The sequence below is a fragment of the Labrus bergylta genome, chromosome 2 (assembly GCF_963930695.1).
Source record: "Labrus bergylta chromosome 2, fLabBer1.1, whole genome shotgun sequence".
NCBI lineage: Eukaryota > Metazoa > Chordata > Actinopteri > Labriformes > Labridae > Labrus > Labrus bergylta.
In genome coordinates this window covers 11,340,412-11,361,408 of record NC_089196.1, presented here as the reverse complement: position 1 = coordinate 11,361,408, position 20,997 = coordinate 11,340,412, and the positions used below count along the sequence as shown (strand labels likewise).

Sequence of the window (20,997 nt, the reverse complement as noted above, 5' to 3'; positions counted from 1 at the left end):
TTGAAGGTTACAGAACCAAAAATAAACCAAAAGAAGCAAAACAGGTGATAAACTACATTGTGAAATAGTTAACTAATTAGTTAAGCATATTGGTTTTTACCTGTAACAGAAAAAGATTAGTTTCCATCCAAATAAGACTTAAAAAAACTTACATTGAGAATCTGGAACAAGACAACTTTTCACTCAAAATTGTCTAAATGGTTTATGGATTATTAAAAAAGCTAGTGAACCAATATATTTTGATTCACTTTTGGCTTCATCGACAATTATATGCACACACTGCAAATTCATTTTTACTTTCCTCTTTAGACTGGCTTTATCATGATGAAAACTACTGTAAATAGAATAACACCCTTCCCCTACAGTACAGTGGTACGTCCAATTTACATTTGTATTGCTACATAAATACAACGCCAACAACTCCCATTCCTTACTTAGCTTGTTAATGTGTTTACAAATATGGGCTTAAATCATGCTTTAATAGACTTGAAAAGTCCCAAATGATTGGGAGTTCTACAGTATGAGTTCAGAGTGCTGAGTGAGTGAGCTTTACACACTCCTCAAAGGCAGCAATCTATAAGACTTAAAGGAGCATAATACAAGGTGTCCCCAAGGTAGACTACTGTGGGAGAGTCAGATGGTTGAAGCTTAAAGAAATAGATAGTAAATACATTGACAATTCTTATCACTCAATACATTGGACAGGCACTTGCTCATGGTAAGATGAAGCATTTATTGCTATCAATATCAGGACAGTTGACTGGTCTCATAGTTGATGCTCCTCATAGTATATTCAGGGTGTAACCTATTTGGTTTAATGAGATTAAATCATATAACAACCCAAATAATATGGAGTTTGTGAGACCAAAAATACAGATACAGATTTATGATGAAAAGAAATCACTGGTTTCTACTATGGCAGCTGCTGTTTTGATTTTTTTGGGTTGGAATGGAAATAGAGCTTTTCATTGTGGCTTATGTCCCAGTTTTGCACTAATGTGAATATGCAAAGGTACTCAGGAGTTTGAATTCCTAAAGAAATACTTTTGGCTACATATCTGAATATGAAAAATTGTCTGGATGTAGGTGCTGTTGGACAAACACCGTAGTGGCCTTCCTTCTAAACCACCAAAAGCATGTATTTTTTTGACAATATATGTTAAAAATAAAAAATAAAGGTTTTCTCATCATAACATCAAAGCAAAGGATTCTAAGTTACCCAAATACATGTTTGATAGACCCAGCTAATAACATTGGCCAAGTGATGTATTGATTGGGTTTTAATGCATCTCTTTAGAACTCTTTAAGTCAGTGCAAAAAGTTTGACGGTCCAGGGCATCAAAAGTGTCCTACACTGCTTTCATAATAGCAAGTGTCAGAGCAACCTGTCTTATTGTATTTTTATCAAATGTATCCATCCATGACCATCATGTTCCCAAGAAGATTACATTTTTAGCAAGATAGTGTCTTTGTCGAGGTGCAGGAATCACAAAGAAATTGTTTGAGGAACAGTCAGATGAAATGATGTCAATGGTCTTAACTACACAGTCCCCTGAGATTGAACACATTTAACACTTTGAGATAAACTCTGAAGAAGTATGTGCCATATGGAGATCAGTGCACTGATGCCTGCACAGTAAGAATCGGTACTAACTAACACCGCAGTCTGAAGATGGCTCCGTCTACAAATGAACACAGAATGATGTTGTTGTTTTTCTGGTCACTGTGCATCTATTCAATTGTCAACCCCATTCAAATTGCAACACACTCGAGCTCTGTTTCAGAACATGTGTGTGATAGTTAATGCCTGACTGAAACGGCTCAGCCTCTGGTCAAATACTGAGATTATATCCATAACCAAGGAAGTCATTTGTCAGCTTGCACACATGAATACCCCACCTGCATTCCATGTTTTATTTAGCTAATACATCTCCCCAGGCATTTCCATTTCGCTGCTGTTGTTGTTGTCGCTAGTGCATTTCTCTGTAAAAACCCATTAAAGAGAGAAAGAATTAGAGGAAAGTATCAAGGTAAGAGACAACAACGCATGCACTCAAACAGCTAATTGTAATAACCTGACACAAGTGAGTAATTTAGCTGCCTAAAAACGAGCCCCGAGATCCAGTAGGAGCACTTTAGAAGAATGGATTAGGCTGGAGGCCATTACACACCAAGACATTTAGACAGAAAAAGGAGATCCATCTTTCTTTGGGCTGGACTTGTATATATAATGCTCCGGCTTACCATATTAGGAAAATATCTGAGATTATCACAGAAGCGTGTTAACATAATGTTGTGCATATTGCATTCTTTGTTCCAGACTGCCTTCCAAGCATCCATTATTTATTAAAAAATCATCTCTCATTAATCATATACGACATGCCAGTTAAATCAGTAATTACAGAGAAATTGTGGCCATGCAGCACGCACTAAATGGACAAAATTAGGTCAGACTTAAACAACAGCCTGATTAAGTTCCTTGTTCTGGTTCCACATGAGCGACGTTGACAAATAGCACTTTGTCTTTTTTTTGCGAATGAATCAATTGATTACTTCCGAATGAAACAGTGACAGATTTTAAGTGATATATTATTAAGCAAATGTGTTTTATTAATGTTCACTGACATTATACACTGGTGAATACAGTGATTTGCAAAGTAATGTGGCCTGTTTCTATTTGCAATAATCGGGAAGAAGTCCTAATTTCTTTCATATTACTTGTGATGTGGAGTATTTGGCTCTGAAGGTGCTGAAACACTAGGGGACAAATATGCTCCAAATAAACCCAGAATAGAGTCCTGTGCCTAAAAAGAGATTAACAACAACCAAAGTCAAACAATATAAAAATAGTATATTTATCTATAATTAGGTATGTAAGTATGACAGTTTGGTTTGGTTTGGTTTAAGAAGTTTGACACCTCTTCTCACCATTAGATTTCACACTAACCAACAAAATGTATTATAAGAAAAATATAAACTTCTTACAGCCATATTTCAATCAGCCCAATTAAACTGTAATTATCTAGTACTGCAATGTGACTACAGGTAAATAACAATAACTTCAAGATATCTTCTGTTTTAGCAATATTCAGTGAGAAACACAAAGCTTGCTGGATGAAAAAAAACTGAAATTAAAAACTTAAACAGGAAGTAGAGCAGTGAAACAACTCAGAAAAAGGATTGTCATGCATCCAAATTCAGGTCTAGACCTAGTTTTTTCACTCATTTAAAGTAAAAAGTGATTTGATACTGATTTTCTCAGACTACTGCAAAGCTTCTTTCCAAAAATGGCAGTCAGCCACCTGGAAACAAAATTAGAGGCACCTTTATCCCCACCAATTTATTTCTCTGGGAGGAACCAGGGCATATGACTCATTCTGGGAAAGGGGTTACATCATGAAAAGGTGCTGTATGAAACAGACCACAAGCTAAGAGAGGAACACTTTCCCAACAGGCACGAGCACAGACCAAACCTTGCACCTTCTTAAAGAGGTGAAAGATATAAAAATACATGTGTGATGTTTATGCATCAGCGAAGTGAACTTTCTTTAGTCTAAGCCACTGTTGTTATATTAGTATGCAAATGACACAGCTACTGGCACTGACATAAGAGAGAAATCAGAATGTTCTAGTCACCAAAAGTTCAGAGGTGAAGACAGCGGGATCAGGAAGCAGATCAGAGCGGGTGGAAAAACCTCTCAGCTCTGCCTTCATCTTGCCATGCTTATGCAGTGTATACTAATGGGCTTCTTGCAGGTTGCTCTCTGCTCTCCCCTTTTTTTCCCCAATGGGAGCACTTCCTCCCTGCAGCAAAGCCAGGTTGTGCTAATTCTGGAGACATCTGAGTCTCTGGTCCCGAGCATTGCAAAGTTCCCCTGGTGGGAGGGGCCAGAACAATACGAGGCTGACAACAAGATGAACCCCTGCAAGAAGAATATCTGTATAATCCAAAGGGGTTACTTTCTAGGAGCAGGGTGCTATTGTTTTCCTCATTTCCTCAGGCTTGTAAAGCTGATCCACCATCAGCAACACAGCTTTATGCCACAAGCATGGCAATGAGCTTGCTTTCTCTGGGCCTTTTGACATTTCTTGCCTTGTAATAGCAAGCAAAAAGCTATTAAGCCAGTAATCAATTGGCGTATCCGGAGGGAGAAAGCATTCTGAAGGTGCAGACATTCACTAAAATGATTGAAAGTTTCTTGTTTGTGGTGCTTACCTTGGCTTTGACACACTTTATTTCTTTTGGGACAAAGCAGCTGCTGCATTTAATTTACAGAACAGCTTATCTGCAAAATTGCAAAACAGGAAAAAAAAGACAGATTTGTGCAAAACTGGAACACACTAAAGGACCAAAAAGGACCCAATTAGTTTAAATAATCGCACGCACGCGCGCACACACACACACACACACACACACACACACACACACACACACACACACACACACACACACACACACACACACACACAAATTAGGGAAAAGATGGTCATAAATCATGTATAACAGGTTGTAATGGTGTTGATAGGCCAGAACATGTATAATCAGGGTGACATCAGCTCACAGCTCTGACTCATCCATGCCCTCAGGACAGTCTGGAGTCAGACATCGGTGAGGTGAGAAGGAGGTCATCACACACACATCAAACCACATTACATCATCTGACCCTGAAAACCCTTTTTTGTGTGGGATCAAGCAAAGCACTAATGATATATACTGTACAGAGCTTAAGGTTACAGTAAAAAATGTTAAGATAGACCAGTTTTTTTTTTCTATGTGTGCAAGCCTGGTGTTTCTTGAAAGCAGATTAAATTTTACTAAACACTACAATTTGGTGGGGCGCCTGGGTGGCAGAGAGGAAAACCACTTGGCCACCGTCACAGCGACCGGGGTAAGCAGGATTTGAGATCAGCCATTCCAAATTGAAAGAAAAAAAAAGGAAACAGCACTGAAACATCAACAGCATATTGAGTTAGGCGACTGAAAATAGCAGTGCAATTCTGAATATAAATTCCATCAGCCATATTACTGGCATAATTTACGTGTTGTGCCTGAGCTGTATTACTCACTGGCAGATCAACACACAGAAGCTACACTGTTAGCAAAGAAGCTGAGTCTAAAGAGGATGAGTCAGATAAAGAAGATTGATGAAGTTAATTTAAAGTGAGTTTTTTTTATTCAATTTGGATTTAAACCACATCAATTAGGTTAATAAAAATGCAGTAGCTCAGATATATATGTTAAATATTATGAAAGCTATCAAATAATAAAAACATGAAACTCTCTTGTCCAAAATCAAGGCAATTTGTGTATTGGATAGCATGTGTGTGAGAGCAGCACTGCTATCAAAAATAGGCAACTGTAGCACTGGATTAGTTTCATCTCATCTGCGCAAAGAAAGACAAAGCTGCCAAGTAAGTGCTGCTGAAATCCAAACAGCAGACTTGTATGTGCGTGTGGTCACTTTCCCTCCATCGTGGCCCGTGCATTTGTGCAGCACTGCAAAGCCACAATGGTCTTCTAAAGGAAAAAGGACAGAATTTAACTGCTCCCGCTTATTTCACAGATTTTCCAGACAAATAATTTCAGGTTTGTGCCCGCTATAGCGCCAGCCCTCTGTCCGTCCCACTCCCTCTGGCCTATAATTACATGCCACTCATTTGATTTGTTCATTAGTTCGAGCCTCGGCTGGGTAGAAGCAAAACGGAACCCTCTCATTAGTGGTTCATGACTCTACTCTCTCCATGGAAAACAGCAACAGAGATGAGGGAGAGGGGAAACTGGCGGGGAGACCTTGTTTTAACCCAAAGCACACGTCTTCATGAAGAGAGACAGCAGGGAATGTATACTGTCAAAACAAGGCTATCTGTAAAACCTCTTACAAAAAGACACTGCTGTGTTGTTCACAAGGTCAACAAACCCATGATCAACAAATATAGAGAGTACAGATAACAAAATAATGAAGGTGTTTGAAAAAAACAAAAACTTTTTCTGAGGGATCATTTTCACAGTTTTCTGTTCTCTAACAGGGAATTCGTTACATTTCTCTGTCAGCCTCGTCATTCAATTCTAAATAGTTTGAGCTTTTCTGAAAACTTCAGAGACTGAAAATTACAACCATGAATATGCCTTATCTCTTAAACAGGATCTTGTGAAGACCTGCAGTTGTAGATGTGTTCCTGCACTCTAATTTCCAATACAACCCAATAAGAAAGCAAAGGCCAGAAGCAACACATATAACAATGTGGAAAGCAACTTAATCTGCAATAATGAGGCTCTGCTGTCTATCAGTATTCTCATGACTACCAAGAGGCATTCATATTTTATAACTATGTATTCATATCTACAGGCAGGTATGCAGGTTGTTGTCAGCTGAATTCAGTTCTTTCAAATCAAACCAAATCATCATAATCATAAATATGCATCAAGTGATATTATAAATATTCATTGCATCAAAGCAAGGCCTAAATATAAGTATAGAATTAAGAATTCTTCAGGGGTCTGATTTATGTTTTCTTAATCAATTTAAACTTGTGTATATATATGGGCTCTAAACCGTCAGCAGGGTTAAATCTAATCTAAAACTGCACAGGACTAAAGAAGGAAGACAGGAAGTAAACGATCATTTGGTATTTTAAATGTTTTGCTCAAAAAACCCAAGCAACCATCATTCTGGGCTAGCAAGTGATTGTACTTAAGAATATAGGAGTGGCAGACTTATTCCTACAGTAGCTCTAAATGATGACCCTTGCATGGTGATCTAAAGCAGTTACAATATAAATCATGTTCATAATAAAGAAAGGAGCACCAAGGCTGATGAGAGTTAAGGTTTTGCGAAGACCTAATAGACCTAATTGACCTATGACCCCTAATTGGAATTTTGCAGGTCTACAAAATTGGGGTAAAAGTGTGGTCTTGATATTGACACAAGAAAAAAAGTGGTGAAAAGTCCCAAAAGTGGTGGATATATTTTCTGAAGACAACAAATCTCAAAAATGTGTGGCAATTTAAAAACCGGCTAAGATATATTTAAACTGATATGTTTTGTAGAGTACATAGCAGAGTTAATCTGCTGGCCCAGCAAATACGCTGCTCAGAAGGATGGTCAATGGCAGTATGTTTGAATGTAACTAGGCAATATCACAGTGAATTTAACAATAACTGGCCACCTCATTAATGTTCTTTTCTCTGCAAACATATGAATACACATCTTTTATCTTCTTACTGTAGTTTCCCTGTGATGTTCTCAGTAAAGTATTTAGCATGTATCAAACTAATAGGAGAAGTCACCAAGATCTTAAGAGATAAATATTTCAGATGTTGAAAATGATAGCCAGAAGACAGGTACACGAGCAATAAGCACTCTCCACATGAGATCAAAAGCCAGGTTCTTTATTCTCTACACCCAGTGAGATCAGATGAGAGCTGGTTTAACGGACTGTCACACCAAGGGGAGCATTACACCCCAATGGTTTTTATCCATGAAAAGCAGAGCACTGCTGAGGGGGGGTAAGGGACGAGTCCTGCAAATCACACACAATTCTTTTCTTCCTTTTCCGTGTACAGTCACAGCCACAGGCAGTGTCACCGCCCATTCAGTACCGCAGGAAAAAGAAGCCTTATGCCTCACCGAGGTGTCAGCATCCACTCCTCGCACAATCACTGGATATGCTGCTGCTGTAATTAAAGTCCTCTTCCTGCACTACACACACCATGACCTTTCCAAATGCAAACACTCATTGTCTCAGTTAAACCCAGGGCCCCTCTCTCAGGTTGTTAAGGGACATTTTTATGTTGGTAAAAGACAAAAATTATGCAAGTACTGGCATGCACTTGAAAAATAAAATGTGTTACAGCTTCTTCTGGGAATGAAGGCTTGATGGGTTTTAACCGTCATTATGAGGGTGTCACTGGAACTTTGGCATAAACACTTGAGGAGACAGAATACTCTTGATAGGCACAATCATAACCTATAATCAGAAGATATGCAAATGACAGAGATGTTTCCCCTGATGCTGAAGTGCCAGTTGTCGTTTGCTTCCCAGGGAGCTCTCCCGTCAGCGCTCACGCAGGAGAATGGGAGTGATGGCAGAGAGGGCTGTTTGTTTAACATGTCACTGGAGCAGCCGTGGTGAGAGTGTGGGACCAGATGGAGAAATGGAGGAGGCAGGGAATCCATCTACAGAGGGTATAGTCCCCTCAGTCTCTGCTAGACTAAATTGCACATGAGGTGCATTGCAGAATGCAAAAATACTCCTACAAAACAAGCTAAAATTACTTGCATTTAACATGCATTTTCATATATCAGTATTTGTCGAGGTTGATGTGGCTACAATAGTGTTATCGGCCTCTGATCGACATATTAGCTCCTTAAAAATATACTGGTTTCAGGTCAATGATCTTTTGACAATGACAAAATAACAGTTGTGCTAGCACACAGTGCAATGTCAGTTAAAGTTAGCAACACATTAGCATTAATATTTTTCAGTTGCACTGGTTTGGAGAGGTGTATTAGCTCGTTCTTTGATCTAGGTATCTAAATATGCATCATCAAGGATTTTAAACAGACTAAGTGTAAGCTTAACTTTAAGGAATCTTTTTGTCCTAAAAAATTATTAATCATGCCCAGAAAAGAAGCCGGAGTAAACACCACTCGTTTTTTTTTGGCTCCCAGTCCAGCTCAAAGAGACAAAATGTGAACACACACACACACACACACACACACACACACACACACACACACACCATGGTGCACCCCTTCTCTATGAAATGACACCCTATTTTGTTCTCATTTAAGCTTTTTATATTCAGTAAGAGGGTGAGGTACAAAGGGCCTAAAGCTGTCTGGGGTCATTAAACCACACATTTTCTTTCGTCTTTCAGAATGTGTTTTCTGGCACTTACAGCAGAGAAAGCTGACAGATTAGACAGGGGGCTGCGTTCACAGGCTGCCTGTGGGCTTCAGGAGGGTGGGCTGCTCGCTGGTGCTTGGGGCAGAATAAACCACACCTGTCAGTGTTTGACGAGCCAATCCAGGAGTGCAGTCATAGAGCGGTATGATTGATGATATTATGTACTTACACAGGATCTGAATGCCAGCACACTCTCGTGGTTTAATCCCTGTTCCTTCATCCCACATCCGGGTCTAGAAGATGGCATGTATGACGCCAAACCCCCTCTCCCTGAGGCCGACACCTTAAGTGTCAAGACCACCATTACTAATCAATTCTTAGAGGCAGGACTCACGTAATACAGCAGCTGTACTACAAATCACTGTTCATTCATATCCATTACAGCACAGTGATACAAGTGATGAAACTGATGGATAGATTAGAGTTTAGTTTGAACTAAATGTGAATTTCTTCAGACAACTCAGAAAGAAAAACTGGTTATGGATTTATCGTGACATTGGCCTCCACCTGTTCATTCATAGTAGAAAAAACCCCGGCCATAGAATTCTCTGTGACGCATATGTTGATACATGTTTTCTTTTAAATGAAAGCCAGTCATGATGAGCATTCAGCTTTACTTGATGATGTTAAAAAAAATCTCATATACTGAATAGCTTGAAATGAGTTTTTATCCTGCACAGACAAAACGTTTTGAACAGTTTAAACAGCCTTCCTGTTTGACAAGACTGACCCCTAGTGGTGCTTCAAGATACTTAATCTAAAACGTATGCAGCCCTCTGTTTAGCTGTCAATGCCACAGACATACTAATCCTGGAGTCTCCTGTTACAAGGTAAAACACACAGGTCAGGCTATACATACGCACAGAGTCTGCTAACAGTATAAGAATCAACCCTGTCAGGCTGTAAATCCACGAAGAAGCAGAGCTACAATGCAGAGATTAAACCAACCATCCCCCCAGTCAGACCACAGAGAGCTCATTGTAGCTGGAAAGCATATAAAGTGAAGAAAGGAGAATGATTTTGGCAGTGATTTTCAGTTATAGTTTGGGCTCAGTGGCTTTAGAGGGTTATGAAATGATGAAGACAAAGCACTGTACTGAAATATGAGGAATTATTGCAAACAATGTGTGCTATAAAGGTACAAATATGGAACTGACATTTATTAATGAGAGCTCTCCAATTTGTTTGTTAGAAGGCTGACAAAGTATTGGGCCGTTAAAGAACACTGTATTATCTCAGGGATTAAAAGTGACAATCCTCAGAAGAATGACACATTTTACCGAGGAGGAAACCTACCTGAGCATCCAAAGACACACGACCTGAGATCAAAGAAGAGGTGGCCGCTGATGCATCATCGACAGCGACAAGTTATCATCAATAGCACTTCACCGCATTATCATCAATCTCTCTCTGGAAAGACAAAAGTATCTCTCCATGCTAAATCATGAAATCAATGCATTTCTATCACTGAGAGGAATTGGTCGCCCAGTGATCTCAGCGGCTGAGTAATGTGAAATCTATCACAGGTTAGTCCGCATGGCCTGGACAAGATCAAAGACAAGACCCCAGAAAAAGTTTGTATTGATCAGGAGGAATGCAACTGAGAAAGGACAGTGTGAGTGGAATCTGAAACAATGACTTTGAGATAAGTTATTCGGTTTTTTTTCGAGAAAAGAAAGAGTAAAATAATTTGTAAAACTCTTTTAACCTATAGTACAAAAATAATTGTTTTTAAACAATGAAATAAAATTGACCTTTATCTAAAAAGCATATATTTCACTTTCCCACAACTTACAAGTGCTTCCCCCTTACAATGCAGAAAAAAAGGTAGTACCTTTTTACCTTCTTTGCCATTATGACCTGCAGTATTGACCAAATCTCCCTTTTAAGACACTTTTACTTAAATTTTATAATTGTGTTTTGCACCTACTGAACAGTGTGTTTTCTTTTGAATTGATTTACAACTTATAGAACGGCACTCTATTGGTGAACTTTTGGTGAAATAATTGCTGTTTTACAGAGGGGAAAAGGCAGGACTCGCAATAGTTCTCAGCTTTTAAGTCAGAATTACCTTGGGCCACTTGGGGTTGAGCTCACAAGCTTTTTCAGCATCATCCAGCGCCGCCAGGTGCTGTCCCAGTTTGAGAAGTGCTGCTGAGCGATTACTGTACAGGATGCAGTTCTGTGGGTCGGCTTGCAGGGCGTTAGTGTACAAATGGACGGCCGTCTGAAAGTCCCCACGCTGACACGCCTCGTTGCTCTGCTGCACCTTCTCCATGAACTCGGCTTTGCTGAGACCAAACCTGGCCCCTCCATCTCCAGAAACACACCGGAAAGGTCTTCCCGCTGTCCGAGAGCCAAAGACTGAAAACTGGAGAAAGGAAAAAGAGAGGGAGGGGCAGAGCTAATATCAGTCTAATTACAAAATATGATAAGACCATATCAACTGGAATGTCCTACTGTAGATTAAACATACAGCTAAAGGGGCGTCTGTGACCTAGTGGATGGTGCTCCCGCCTCATGTGTGGAGACTGTTGTCCTCCAGGCGGGCGGCCCGGATTTTGAATCAAACTCTTTTCCCTCAAGTCAAACCCCACTCTCTCTGCCCGATTTTTGAATATATCCACTTCCCTGTCTCTGAATAGAGGTATAAAAAGCCCAAAAAGAAACCTCTAAAAAAAAACACATGCAGCTAAAATGTTAAGGCCGAATAAATGTGAGTGTATCTCCAACCGACTCATCTTCTCATGCACAAGCAAATGAAACAAATACTGTAGCTTTATTTAATAACTAAGCTGTTGGTTCCTTTTTCACAGCACCTCTATTTCATGTTCTGTGCCCACTAATATTGAAGACATCTAAAAAATGTAAGATAGACCAGCTCTGAGACACTTTCACTAATTTCCATACTGCCTCAGTAAAGTGGCTTTCTGAGACACAGAAGTTCTTAAATGAACTGTTAGTGTTATATGTTGTATTACATATAGGCTAACAACAATTTCCTCATATGAATGAATTTGATTAAGTTTAAATCTTAAAAAATCAAAGACTACTTCAAATCCAATTCTGAGAAATTATAAACTTACAGTTTAAAGGGCCTTTCAGAAAGGACCCGCTGCGCTCGCCACGGAGCGGGGCGCAGAGCAGAAGGGGAGCGTAAACACGACAAAAAAGCAACGGGGGTAGATGACTGGAACAATAGTCGGGGAACTAGCTACTTCTTTTCTATCCCTATCTGAAAGACCCTTAAAAAAATGTTTTAACGTGACCCTGTGCTGCGCTCAGCTCGGCGGCATGCAGATGCGCTCTTGCATGGAGCAACACATAGGCCTAGACAATGAATGGGCTTGACAGTGGAGCACAGCTAACGTTATGGACTTAATGAAAGATCCATAAAGTTAGACATAATAAATTACCTTTTTCCCTCACCTGTATGTCTATGAAACTTTAAGGGTTAAAACTAGGAGAGGTCTTAAGCACACAAAGTTTATCCTTTCTATCCCGCTAGTAGTGGGGTAGATCACAGTTCTCATCACAATCTGATACATCTGTTTGCTGGACAATAATATAAAGTGTATCTGCCATAACACAATTTAGATAATGTTATAGTCCTGCGATTGATAATGACACAATATCACATGCCAAAATATTACATTTACATGAACTAACAAAAGGCAACTTGGATATAATTTACTACAGAACTCTTTTAGACAGAAAATCAATCGTCTTCTTTCAATAAAACAAACGTACATGAATTTCTTCCACTTTAGAATATCTGTCTGTCAAGGCAGTGCGCTACATTTTCTAAATAAAGCTGTATCTTACATAAAATAAAGCTCAATCTTATATTGAGCCAGATCATGGTGTTATTACATCTCAGCCTAGAAGTTAAAAACTAAAGGTCATATGTATTTGGATGTTCCGCCTGTTAATCTTGTACAGCAGCTTAGTCTGTCGGGACATGAGCTGGAAACCAGAGGGTCGCTGGTTCAAGTCCTGGTGCGGAGTATTTAAGTATGTAAGTTGGTCTGTTTGCTGGAGAGGTGCCAGGTCACTTCCAGAGTCCTGCAGAGGTGCCCTTGAGCAAGGCATCGAACCCTCACCAGATCTCAATTAATCCATGTCTATAGGTCCTGTTTGTGCATGTGTGTAATTCGAGCCTATGTGTATGTGAAGCATGTCTCTCAATAACAGAGTGTTAAACAAGAATTTCCCTGGGGGGATTAGAAAGTATGTCAAATTTTAATTTAATTAAAAAAAAATTGAATTCAACAGAAGACATCTAAATTTCACTGAATGATCATCATCCACAAAATTAAACCTGAATTAAAGAGCGAGGGGCATGAATGTAGGATTTGTTTCTATTAGTTCACATTCATTTTCAGCTTGTTGAACTTCTGAACCAACAAACCAGCAAACCTTTTGACTGTGAGGTTAATTATCAGGATCCAAGTCTTGCTGTATCTGCATCCCACCGACGCGGTCTGATTAGGTAGAAGATGAGGGCTGTTTCTATTTAGCAGGAACGGTTTGCTGAGTGTTACTGAATCATGAAATCCACTCGAGTTGCATGTTTTTAGGGCCGGCTTGCATTATATGCTACCTCTTTCTCACCACACCTCCTCAGACTGAATTCTGGGATAGGGCAGGCTGGGTAATTACTTCCAGAAGCCTGGGGAGTAGAAGCAGCAGACATGAGAGCTTTTGTAGGCTATCCAGTATTCAACTTCAAGTTACACTGTAGCAGCAATCAGTTTCATTTTTGCACCTTCAGACCTTCATCTTTTCTCGACATTTTATGTTTTTCTTTTCAACTATTAAATTGTTTTAAGTTTGAAGTAATATAAAAGCATGGGGAAAATTATAACCTGCTTCACGTTGGCTGGATTTTAAAGGGTTTAGTGTTTTATTTCTACCTCTAATAGCCTATTTAACACCTGTAGATCACTTATGCTGCAGAATTTACAAGGTAAACCAGTGGGGGAGAGTGCTCGGGAGATTTAAAACAAGCTGAGATTTGAGCATGTGTCCCATGGAGAGGAAACTCACCTCTCAAATACGCAAACTGACTAAAGGGACGACGGACTGCAATGTTCACTCGTGCTAACATTAAAAGGCTGGCTCCAAAACAAATCAAAGCTTAGCATTCGTGATTGATTAGTGATTCCAGAGGCCAAGAATAATGTGCATGATATTTTCTAAGACAGCCTCTATAAGTCAGCTGATTAACAGGACCAGAGGAGGGGATGGTCCACTGTGAGCGCTGCTGTCTCATCTGCCACAACAAACAGGGGGCTGACAACTGTATCAGGGCAGGAAGGGTGGAGAGAGAGATAATAAAAGACAACACCAATATGCTACTGAGGACACCCACCAGCTAAATCATTAGACAAACAGACAGAGATGAACTCAAAAGGGGAATATAGCCAGGGATGCACATATTTTTGAGTGTAATTGGTTTTGTGGATGAAGCCTACCACATGAATTTACTACCACTGTGCAAGCTTCTGTTCATGCACGAAGAAAATATGTGTGGTTTTCAGCCTTTTTATTATCTGTACACTCTTTAGTTGACATTGAAGTCATATTTATGTAGACTATTGTCGGCTTTAAGAGAACCCACATATCTACTGTGCAGTACAGTACAGTGTGCAAGACTGGAAAATCGATAGAGGACTTTTACGAGGTTTTCTCAGGAATGGTCACTTGGCATTTCCTGCCAACAAAGTAAAAAAAGTAGTATTCGGGGCGGCAGTAAAATGCCAAAAACTTCAAAAACAATAGTCGCTCACGTGACAGCTATAACGTAGTTGTTATTAATCCATTTACCTTTTCTTTCAGAGTCGTTTGCTTCTCCATCCTGTCTCACTGCTTTGGTTAATGCGACCGATTATCGCTCTCATCCCATCACACGTATTCCCCGCTTTGTATCGATTGTTTATTCTCCAAGAGGTGTTTCAAAGTGAGCCAAAAGTCCACGTTGTTGAGCGAGTGACGAGAAACTGCGAGGAAAAGCCACAAATACTTCACTGTTTGGCGTTCTGGGGAAACTTTTCTCAAGGAAAGTGCGCCATGTTGTCAAATCTTTTCCTTTTTTTCCTTGTCTTTTTTCCTCCTGTTGCCATAGCGGATTTCTGAGCGCTGTGCAGAGGGACATGAAGGTCTGTGGGAGCCTGAGTTGGGAAAATAAGACTCCAATTTATCGACGTTAATACCGGTTACCTATTATGGTAATTTGGTGAGTTTAAAACACGCTAAAAAGTGGAATTACATTTTCATGCCGTTTGCGTAAAACGATATTAACAAAAGAGATAAGAGATATGACCTCCGCGTGCAAAGGGTTTGGGAGATGTTGCGTTAAGGTCACATTGTTAAGTTGTAACGAGCAACAAAGTGTAGGGCCTTTCAAATAGGCTTTGTGAGCTGTTATTTCCAGTTGAGCCATCAGGGATTTCTGACAGCGACTAAAAAATGTAAAAAAAATAAAAGTACAAATTGTGGGAAACGTGGATCCAAAGCCCTTATACAATGTCTGTTGTATTCACATAGCACATACACTTCAGATGTGTAACACATTTTATTGTTCACAAGAAGGGGATGTGAAGTGTCTGAAACCTGCATTCTTTCTTATGGCCAGTGGGGGGTGGGCAATACAATAGAAAATTACCCACGTTTAAATTAATTTTATTATCTAAGTTAAGTTTAATGGTCCAATTTAAAGTAGGCTAGAAAAAAAAGAGAGGATAATGCAGTGTATACCTTAATGTGTGGCTTGGTTTATCATAACAGTTAGATTTTTTTTTCTGGTTTACCAATTATTCTATTTAAATATATAAAACTAAAAAAATCCCCAAAACAGGCCAACAAAAAATTGTAGGCTAGCTGCAAATGAGGTAGTGGCAGTAAGTTACCATGTAGTAATAATGCATGGACATGCATTGTATTGGTATTACATATACTCATATAAAGACTTAATTTAAAGTGCTTGTACAATTCCTGTAGAAAAGAAAATGAACTATTGTATATTTGAAAGCTTTTATTTAAAAATTGTACAATGTGTTTTATCTTAAAATAACCTTTTCAATATTCCAACTTGGTTACCTAGTAGTTACTTAGTGGTAACTTAGTGGTTACTTAGTGTTTACCGAGTGGTTACTTAGTGGTAACTTAGTGGTTACTTAGTTGTTACCTAGTAGTTCCTTAGTGTTTACCGAGTGGTTACTTAGTGGTTACCTAGTAGTGTTACGGTACAGTGTGTAAAACAAGGAAGGGTGGACCCAAGTGCAGGAAAACCAAAAATATTTAATTAAACAAAAAGGCCAAAGGCAACAAAAACTTACTTACAAAAGTTCAACAAAAAACACAGGGATCAAAACCAGGGAGCCACAGAGGAGCACGAGCAAAAAACTGACATACCAACGAACAACATCCAGACTACATATAACAATGAACTGACTCAAAAGGGAAGAAACACAGAGACTAAATACACAGGGGAATCAGACACAGGTGAGACTAACAAGACACAGGTGAGGACAATCAGGGCAATCACACAGGGAAACACACAGAGGCAGGAATACAAGAAACACTGAGGACACACAGAACTCAAGACTGATGAAAACACACTAGAACATAAAGAAACACTAAACACTGAAAAACAAAAACTAGAAAAAGCCAAATCATGACAAGTAGTTACTTAGTGTTTACTTAGTGTTTACCTTGTGGTTACTTAGTTGTTACCTAGTAGTTACTTAGTGTTTACCGAGTGGTTACATAGTGGTTACCTAGTAGTTACGTAATGTTTACCGAGTGGTTACTTAGTTGTTACCTAGTAGTTACTTAGTGTTTACCTAGTTGTTACTTAGCGGTTACCTAGTTGTTACTTAGTGTTTACCGAGTGGTTACCTAGTAGTTACCTAATTGTTACTTAGTGTTTACCGAGTGGTTACTTAGTGGTTACCTAGTAGTTACTTAGTGGTTACCTAGTAGTTACTTAGTGTTTACGAGTGGTTACTTAGTGGTCACCTAATGGTTACTAAGTAAACTCCTCAAGAAAAGTTATTATTATTGAAAAAAGTTATTTCAGTCAATTATTTTGCCCCTTTAAAAATACTAATTGGTGTTGTATTATATATCATTGGAAAGCCTGATTAGTCACCTTAATAACGAGGTATAACTTGTAAGGATCATGCATTCGTGGAATGAGCAACACAGCTAAATGTGTGGGTAGTGCCCAAATCAATGTGCCAAAATCCCTTGCAATGTTCTTCTGTTAGTATTCACTCCTGTTTTACTGTTACTCCTATTTTGTGCCAGTCTGGTCCACTCATGTTCCGCATGAACACTCAACATATGCCGCATATGAGTGGCATGTGCCGCATCATATGAGTGGCATATGCCATTCTGGTCCATTAATTTGCTGTCAGGCCAGCACATGCCGCGGCACATGAGTGGCACATGCCATATGCCGGTCTGGTCCACTCATGTGCTGACAATGGGTTCAAGAGGATTTTATGTAGGTCCTGACATTGTTAATATACAGAAAATGTGTCATGCATGTAGGTGAAAAATAATCTATGGGTAGGCCTTTTGGAAAAGCTCACCGGGGCACACCGTGGCCACATCCTTTTACGTAGAATCGTGCGGAACACAACGGGAGATCGTCAACATGTCTAGAACACACTGACAATGAGTTGGTAATTATCGGATAAAGAGAGCCTCTGGCAAGTTTGTTCACATAAGTAGTCTGTGAATCGCGAAATTTAGCTATTTATCTTACATTAAATAAATTATGGCGGACTTCCTGTTGGGTTTTGAATATGGGTGCCAGAGGATTTTATGTAGGTTTTGACATGGTAAATGTGGATAAAAATTATCATGCATGTAGATGTAAAAAACATCTTTGGGGAGGTCTTTTTGAAAATGTCAAGGGGGCGCCACTGAGCAATTTAACCACGCTTATACCCACATGAAAAGTTTTACTTTTCCACTGGGATGATTTGTATGAAGTTTTGTGTGTATACGACTCTGTTAAGCCCCTCAAATAACTACTTCTTGTTTGATGGTGAGCGACACGTATGATGGTAACAGCATTTGACACAGGCCTTTGAGATTGGAAACGTAGTATGTCCATGGTCTTAGGATGGTCCACACGAATATTCAGGGAGATATGAGTAACCGTGTTGGAATGGCTAGTGCTAATTCAGAAGTAGTGACTTTCTCTCTCTGTGCATATACAGTACATCATATTACTGTATGTATCTGTAAATCTCAGTCACTAAACATATATTTTCCCAAAAAAATAATCAACCGTTGATGTCTTCAGGGCGGTCCTCTTATCTTGCATGACAAATTTGGTGATAATAGAAGACTGCATGTCAAAGTTATAACAATTTATTTTGTTGGCGGCATGCCAAAAACTTCATCAAACTTTGAGAGCCCGCCACAGCCACATCCTATGGTGAAACCTAGTGGTTCACACAAATTTGAATCTTGAACTTGTCTACTTTAATTTGAAACTTGAATTTATCAGATGAACACCCTCGGACAAGTGCATTCAAATAGGGATGCTGTGAAATCTGAAAAATTGGACTTTGACTGTACCTAGCGCACTTCCTGTACATTTAAGAGTATGTTCATATTGTAATTTTTTTCTCGTCTCATTGAGCTTCATATGGCTCACCAATTTTAGTTCATGTAGGTTGTACGAAATACAGCAGTACCATGAGTGACCTTTGGGGGGCGCTGTGGAGCCAATCAGCGCCGTCCATCCACCAAGCTATGGCACCGAACTACTTTCATATGTAAATTTCACGTGAAGCTGAATTTTCGGTGAAGTTTGGTGAGTTTTCGTGCACTTAAAGCCCCTTAATAAGCGATTCATTGTGGCGAGGGAAAATAATTATTCCTTCAGTTACTCCTTCCACGGTCGGTGCTCGGGCCCTAAATATCTCAAATATTCTCATCTGACAATGTGAGTCTCACCTGCAAAACTAGAAATGGAACCTTTTGGATCAAATAGATCTCAGCACCCAACAATACAAGGAGAGTCCAAACTTTTCATGTTTTCCCTAGGAGACTGCCGCCATGGTCCTTACGTGCTGGGTATATGTTACCTGCGCCAATGAAAATGTATGATTATATAAAGTCGAAAATGACTTCAGCCACTGAGGGTCCCTCTGATGAAGGTCCTCCTGCTTTGTGCTTCAGAGAACACAAAAGCATTATTAAATGAAACCCTGCAGAACAAAGAACAGCAATCAGTCCTCCTAATGCAATTGTTTAAATGATACTTTGTGCACATCTTTAGTGTTCCCTTACGAAACTTTCTTAAATAGCCTATGTATCCAGACAAATACTTGAACAAACAACTTTTTTATATATTAAATCAAGACCACTACAAACCCAAAACCTTTTCTGTAAAGAACATGTTTTTAGAAAATTATAGATATATCGCTTGTAAAATAATGTGCAAATATCCTGTTTATTTAGCAAGAGACCGAGTCCAATCACTAATTATCAGAATATATTTATTTTTTTGCTAGCCTACCTTTTTACAAAAAAAAATCAATAACAGTTTTTCAATTACCTACAAAAAAATAAACTCATACAGGGAAACCTCTGCTCTGCCCATTCTAGCATTTTAAATGTAACTATTGCATTTGCATTCTCTAGGAGAGCAGAAAAATTATTGTAAGTGCAGCTCTTCACCAGCAGGTGGCGTTAGAGTCCTTAACAGAGCGCAATTTTGCCCTGACAGCAAACAGTTCATGAAAGGAGACACTAAAGTAACTTGAGAAGCTAAACTTTAGTTAGGCCTATAGCATGTATTTCTGATCAGATAATTGGCTGTCATTTTTGATGACAGTATGAATAATTTTAAGAGAACAGCAACGTCAGGAGCGTTTGCTATTTGGAGTCACCTATTCTAATAAAAAGAATTGGCTTTTGGGTTAAAACAACAAATCCAAACATTAGTGGAATAAATGTGGCATGACAATCTATACCTAAACAGGGATGAAATTCAAGCCCATGCTTCATTATAAATATGTGTACATTTACTTGTCTGCTGTAAAGTTTGTTTTGGGGTGCTAAAACTGTAAAAACTTAAGGATGTGACAAACTAATGCCAGCTGAAATATAATGTAGGTCTATTGTTATTTACTAGACTCCCCATATTGGTTCCATTCTTTGTTTTCAGTTTATCTATAGGTACTGCACATATCTTTCTATTAAACTCAAATTTTTTCAACTTGTTTGATCAATTTTAGGTAAATCCGGTTGGGTATGTTTTACAAGACACGTTATTGGTGTGCTTTAAATCAATGTTTCCTATTAAGAATTTTAATTCTTTTAATTCTTTTAGATCTTAGCGCAGGTTTTGATACTGTTGATCACACAATTTTAATTGATCGTCTCAGAAAATGGGTTGGTTTAAAGGATACTGCACTTAGCTGGTTTTACTCTTATCTTTAAGAAAGAACCTTCGCGGTCACCATCGGTAACTACTCCTCCTCTACCTCTAACATTACCTGTGGTGTACCGCAAGGTTCAGTTTTAGCTCCCATTTTATTCTCCATTTATATGCTGCCTCTTGGCCAAATAATTGAACGCCACAATGTCTCCTTTCACTGCTACGCAGACGACACACAGATATACCTTCCTTTGAGACCTGATGACGCTTGGAGCCTAGCTGCTGTCAGAAACTGCCTAAACGATATCAACTGCTGGATGGCACAAAACTTTCTCCAACTGAACAATTCTAAATCTGAAATCATAGTATTCAACCTGCCAAACTCCACTCATCTCAAAAAGCAGCCTTGGTCCCTTATTCACCAATGTCCAACCCACCGCCAGAAATCTAGGAATAACATTTGATTGCAATCTCACCTTTGAGTCCCATATCAAAACAGTTGTCCGATCAAGCTTCTTCCATCTACGCACCATCTCCAAAATTAAAACAATACTAACCCAACCACACCTTGAAAAGATCATCCACGGCCTCATTTTCTCCTGACTTGACTACTGTAACTCCCTCTTTTCCGGAATCACAAATAAGTCACTGTCTCGCCTCCAGCTAGTCCAAAATGC

At 39.2% G+C, this 20,997-nt stretch overlaps 1 protein-coding gene across 2 annotated transcripts in view; it reads right to left on the bottom strand.

Moving 5' to 3' along the window:
- Positions 1–14,981, bottom strand: part of LOC110001945 (tetratricopeptide repeat protein 28) — a 165,256-nt gene extending 150,275 nt beyond the window's left edge. For both annotated transcript variants that reach the window (XM_065964689.1, XM_065964692.1), the window contains exons 1-2: positions 14,740–14,981; positions 10,982–11,281 (exon numbers count right to left, since the gene is read on the bottom strand). In XM_065964689.1, coding sequence (XP_065820761.1) covers positions 10,982–11,281; positions 14,740–14,769 — 330 coding nt within the window. In that variant the 5' untranslated portion in view covers positions 14,770–14,981. The remainder of the gene's footprint in view (positions 1–10,981; positions 11,282–14,739) is intronic.
- Between the last annotated feature and the right edge of the window lie 6,016 nt (positions 14,982–20,997).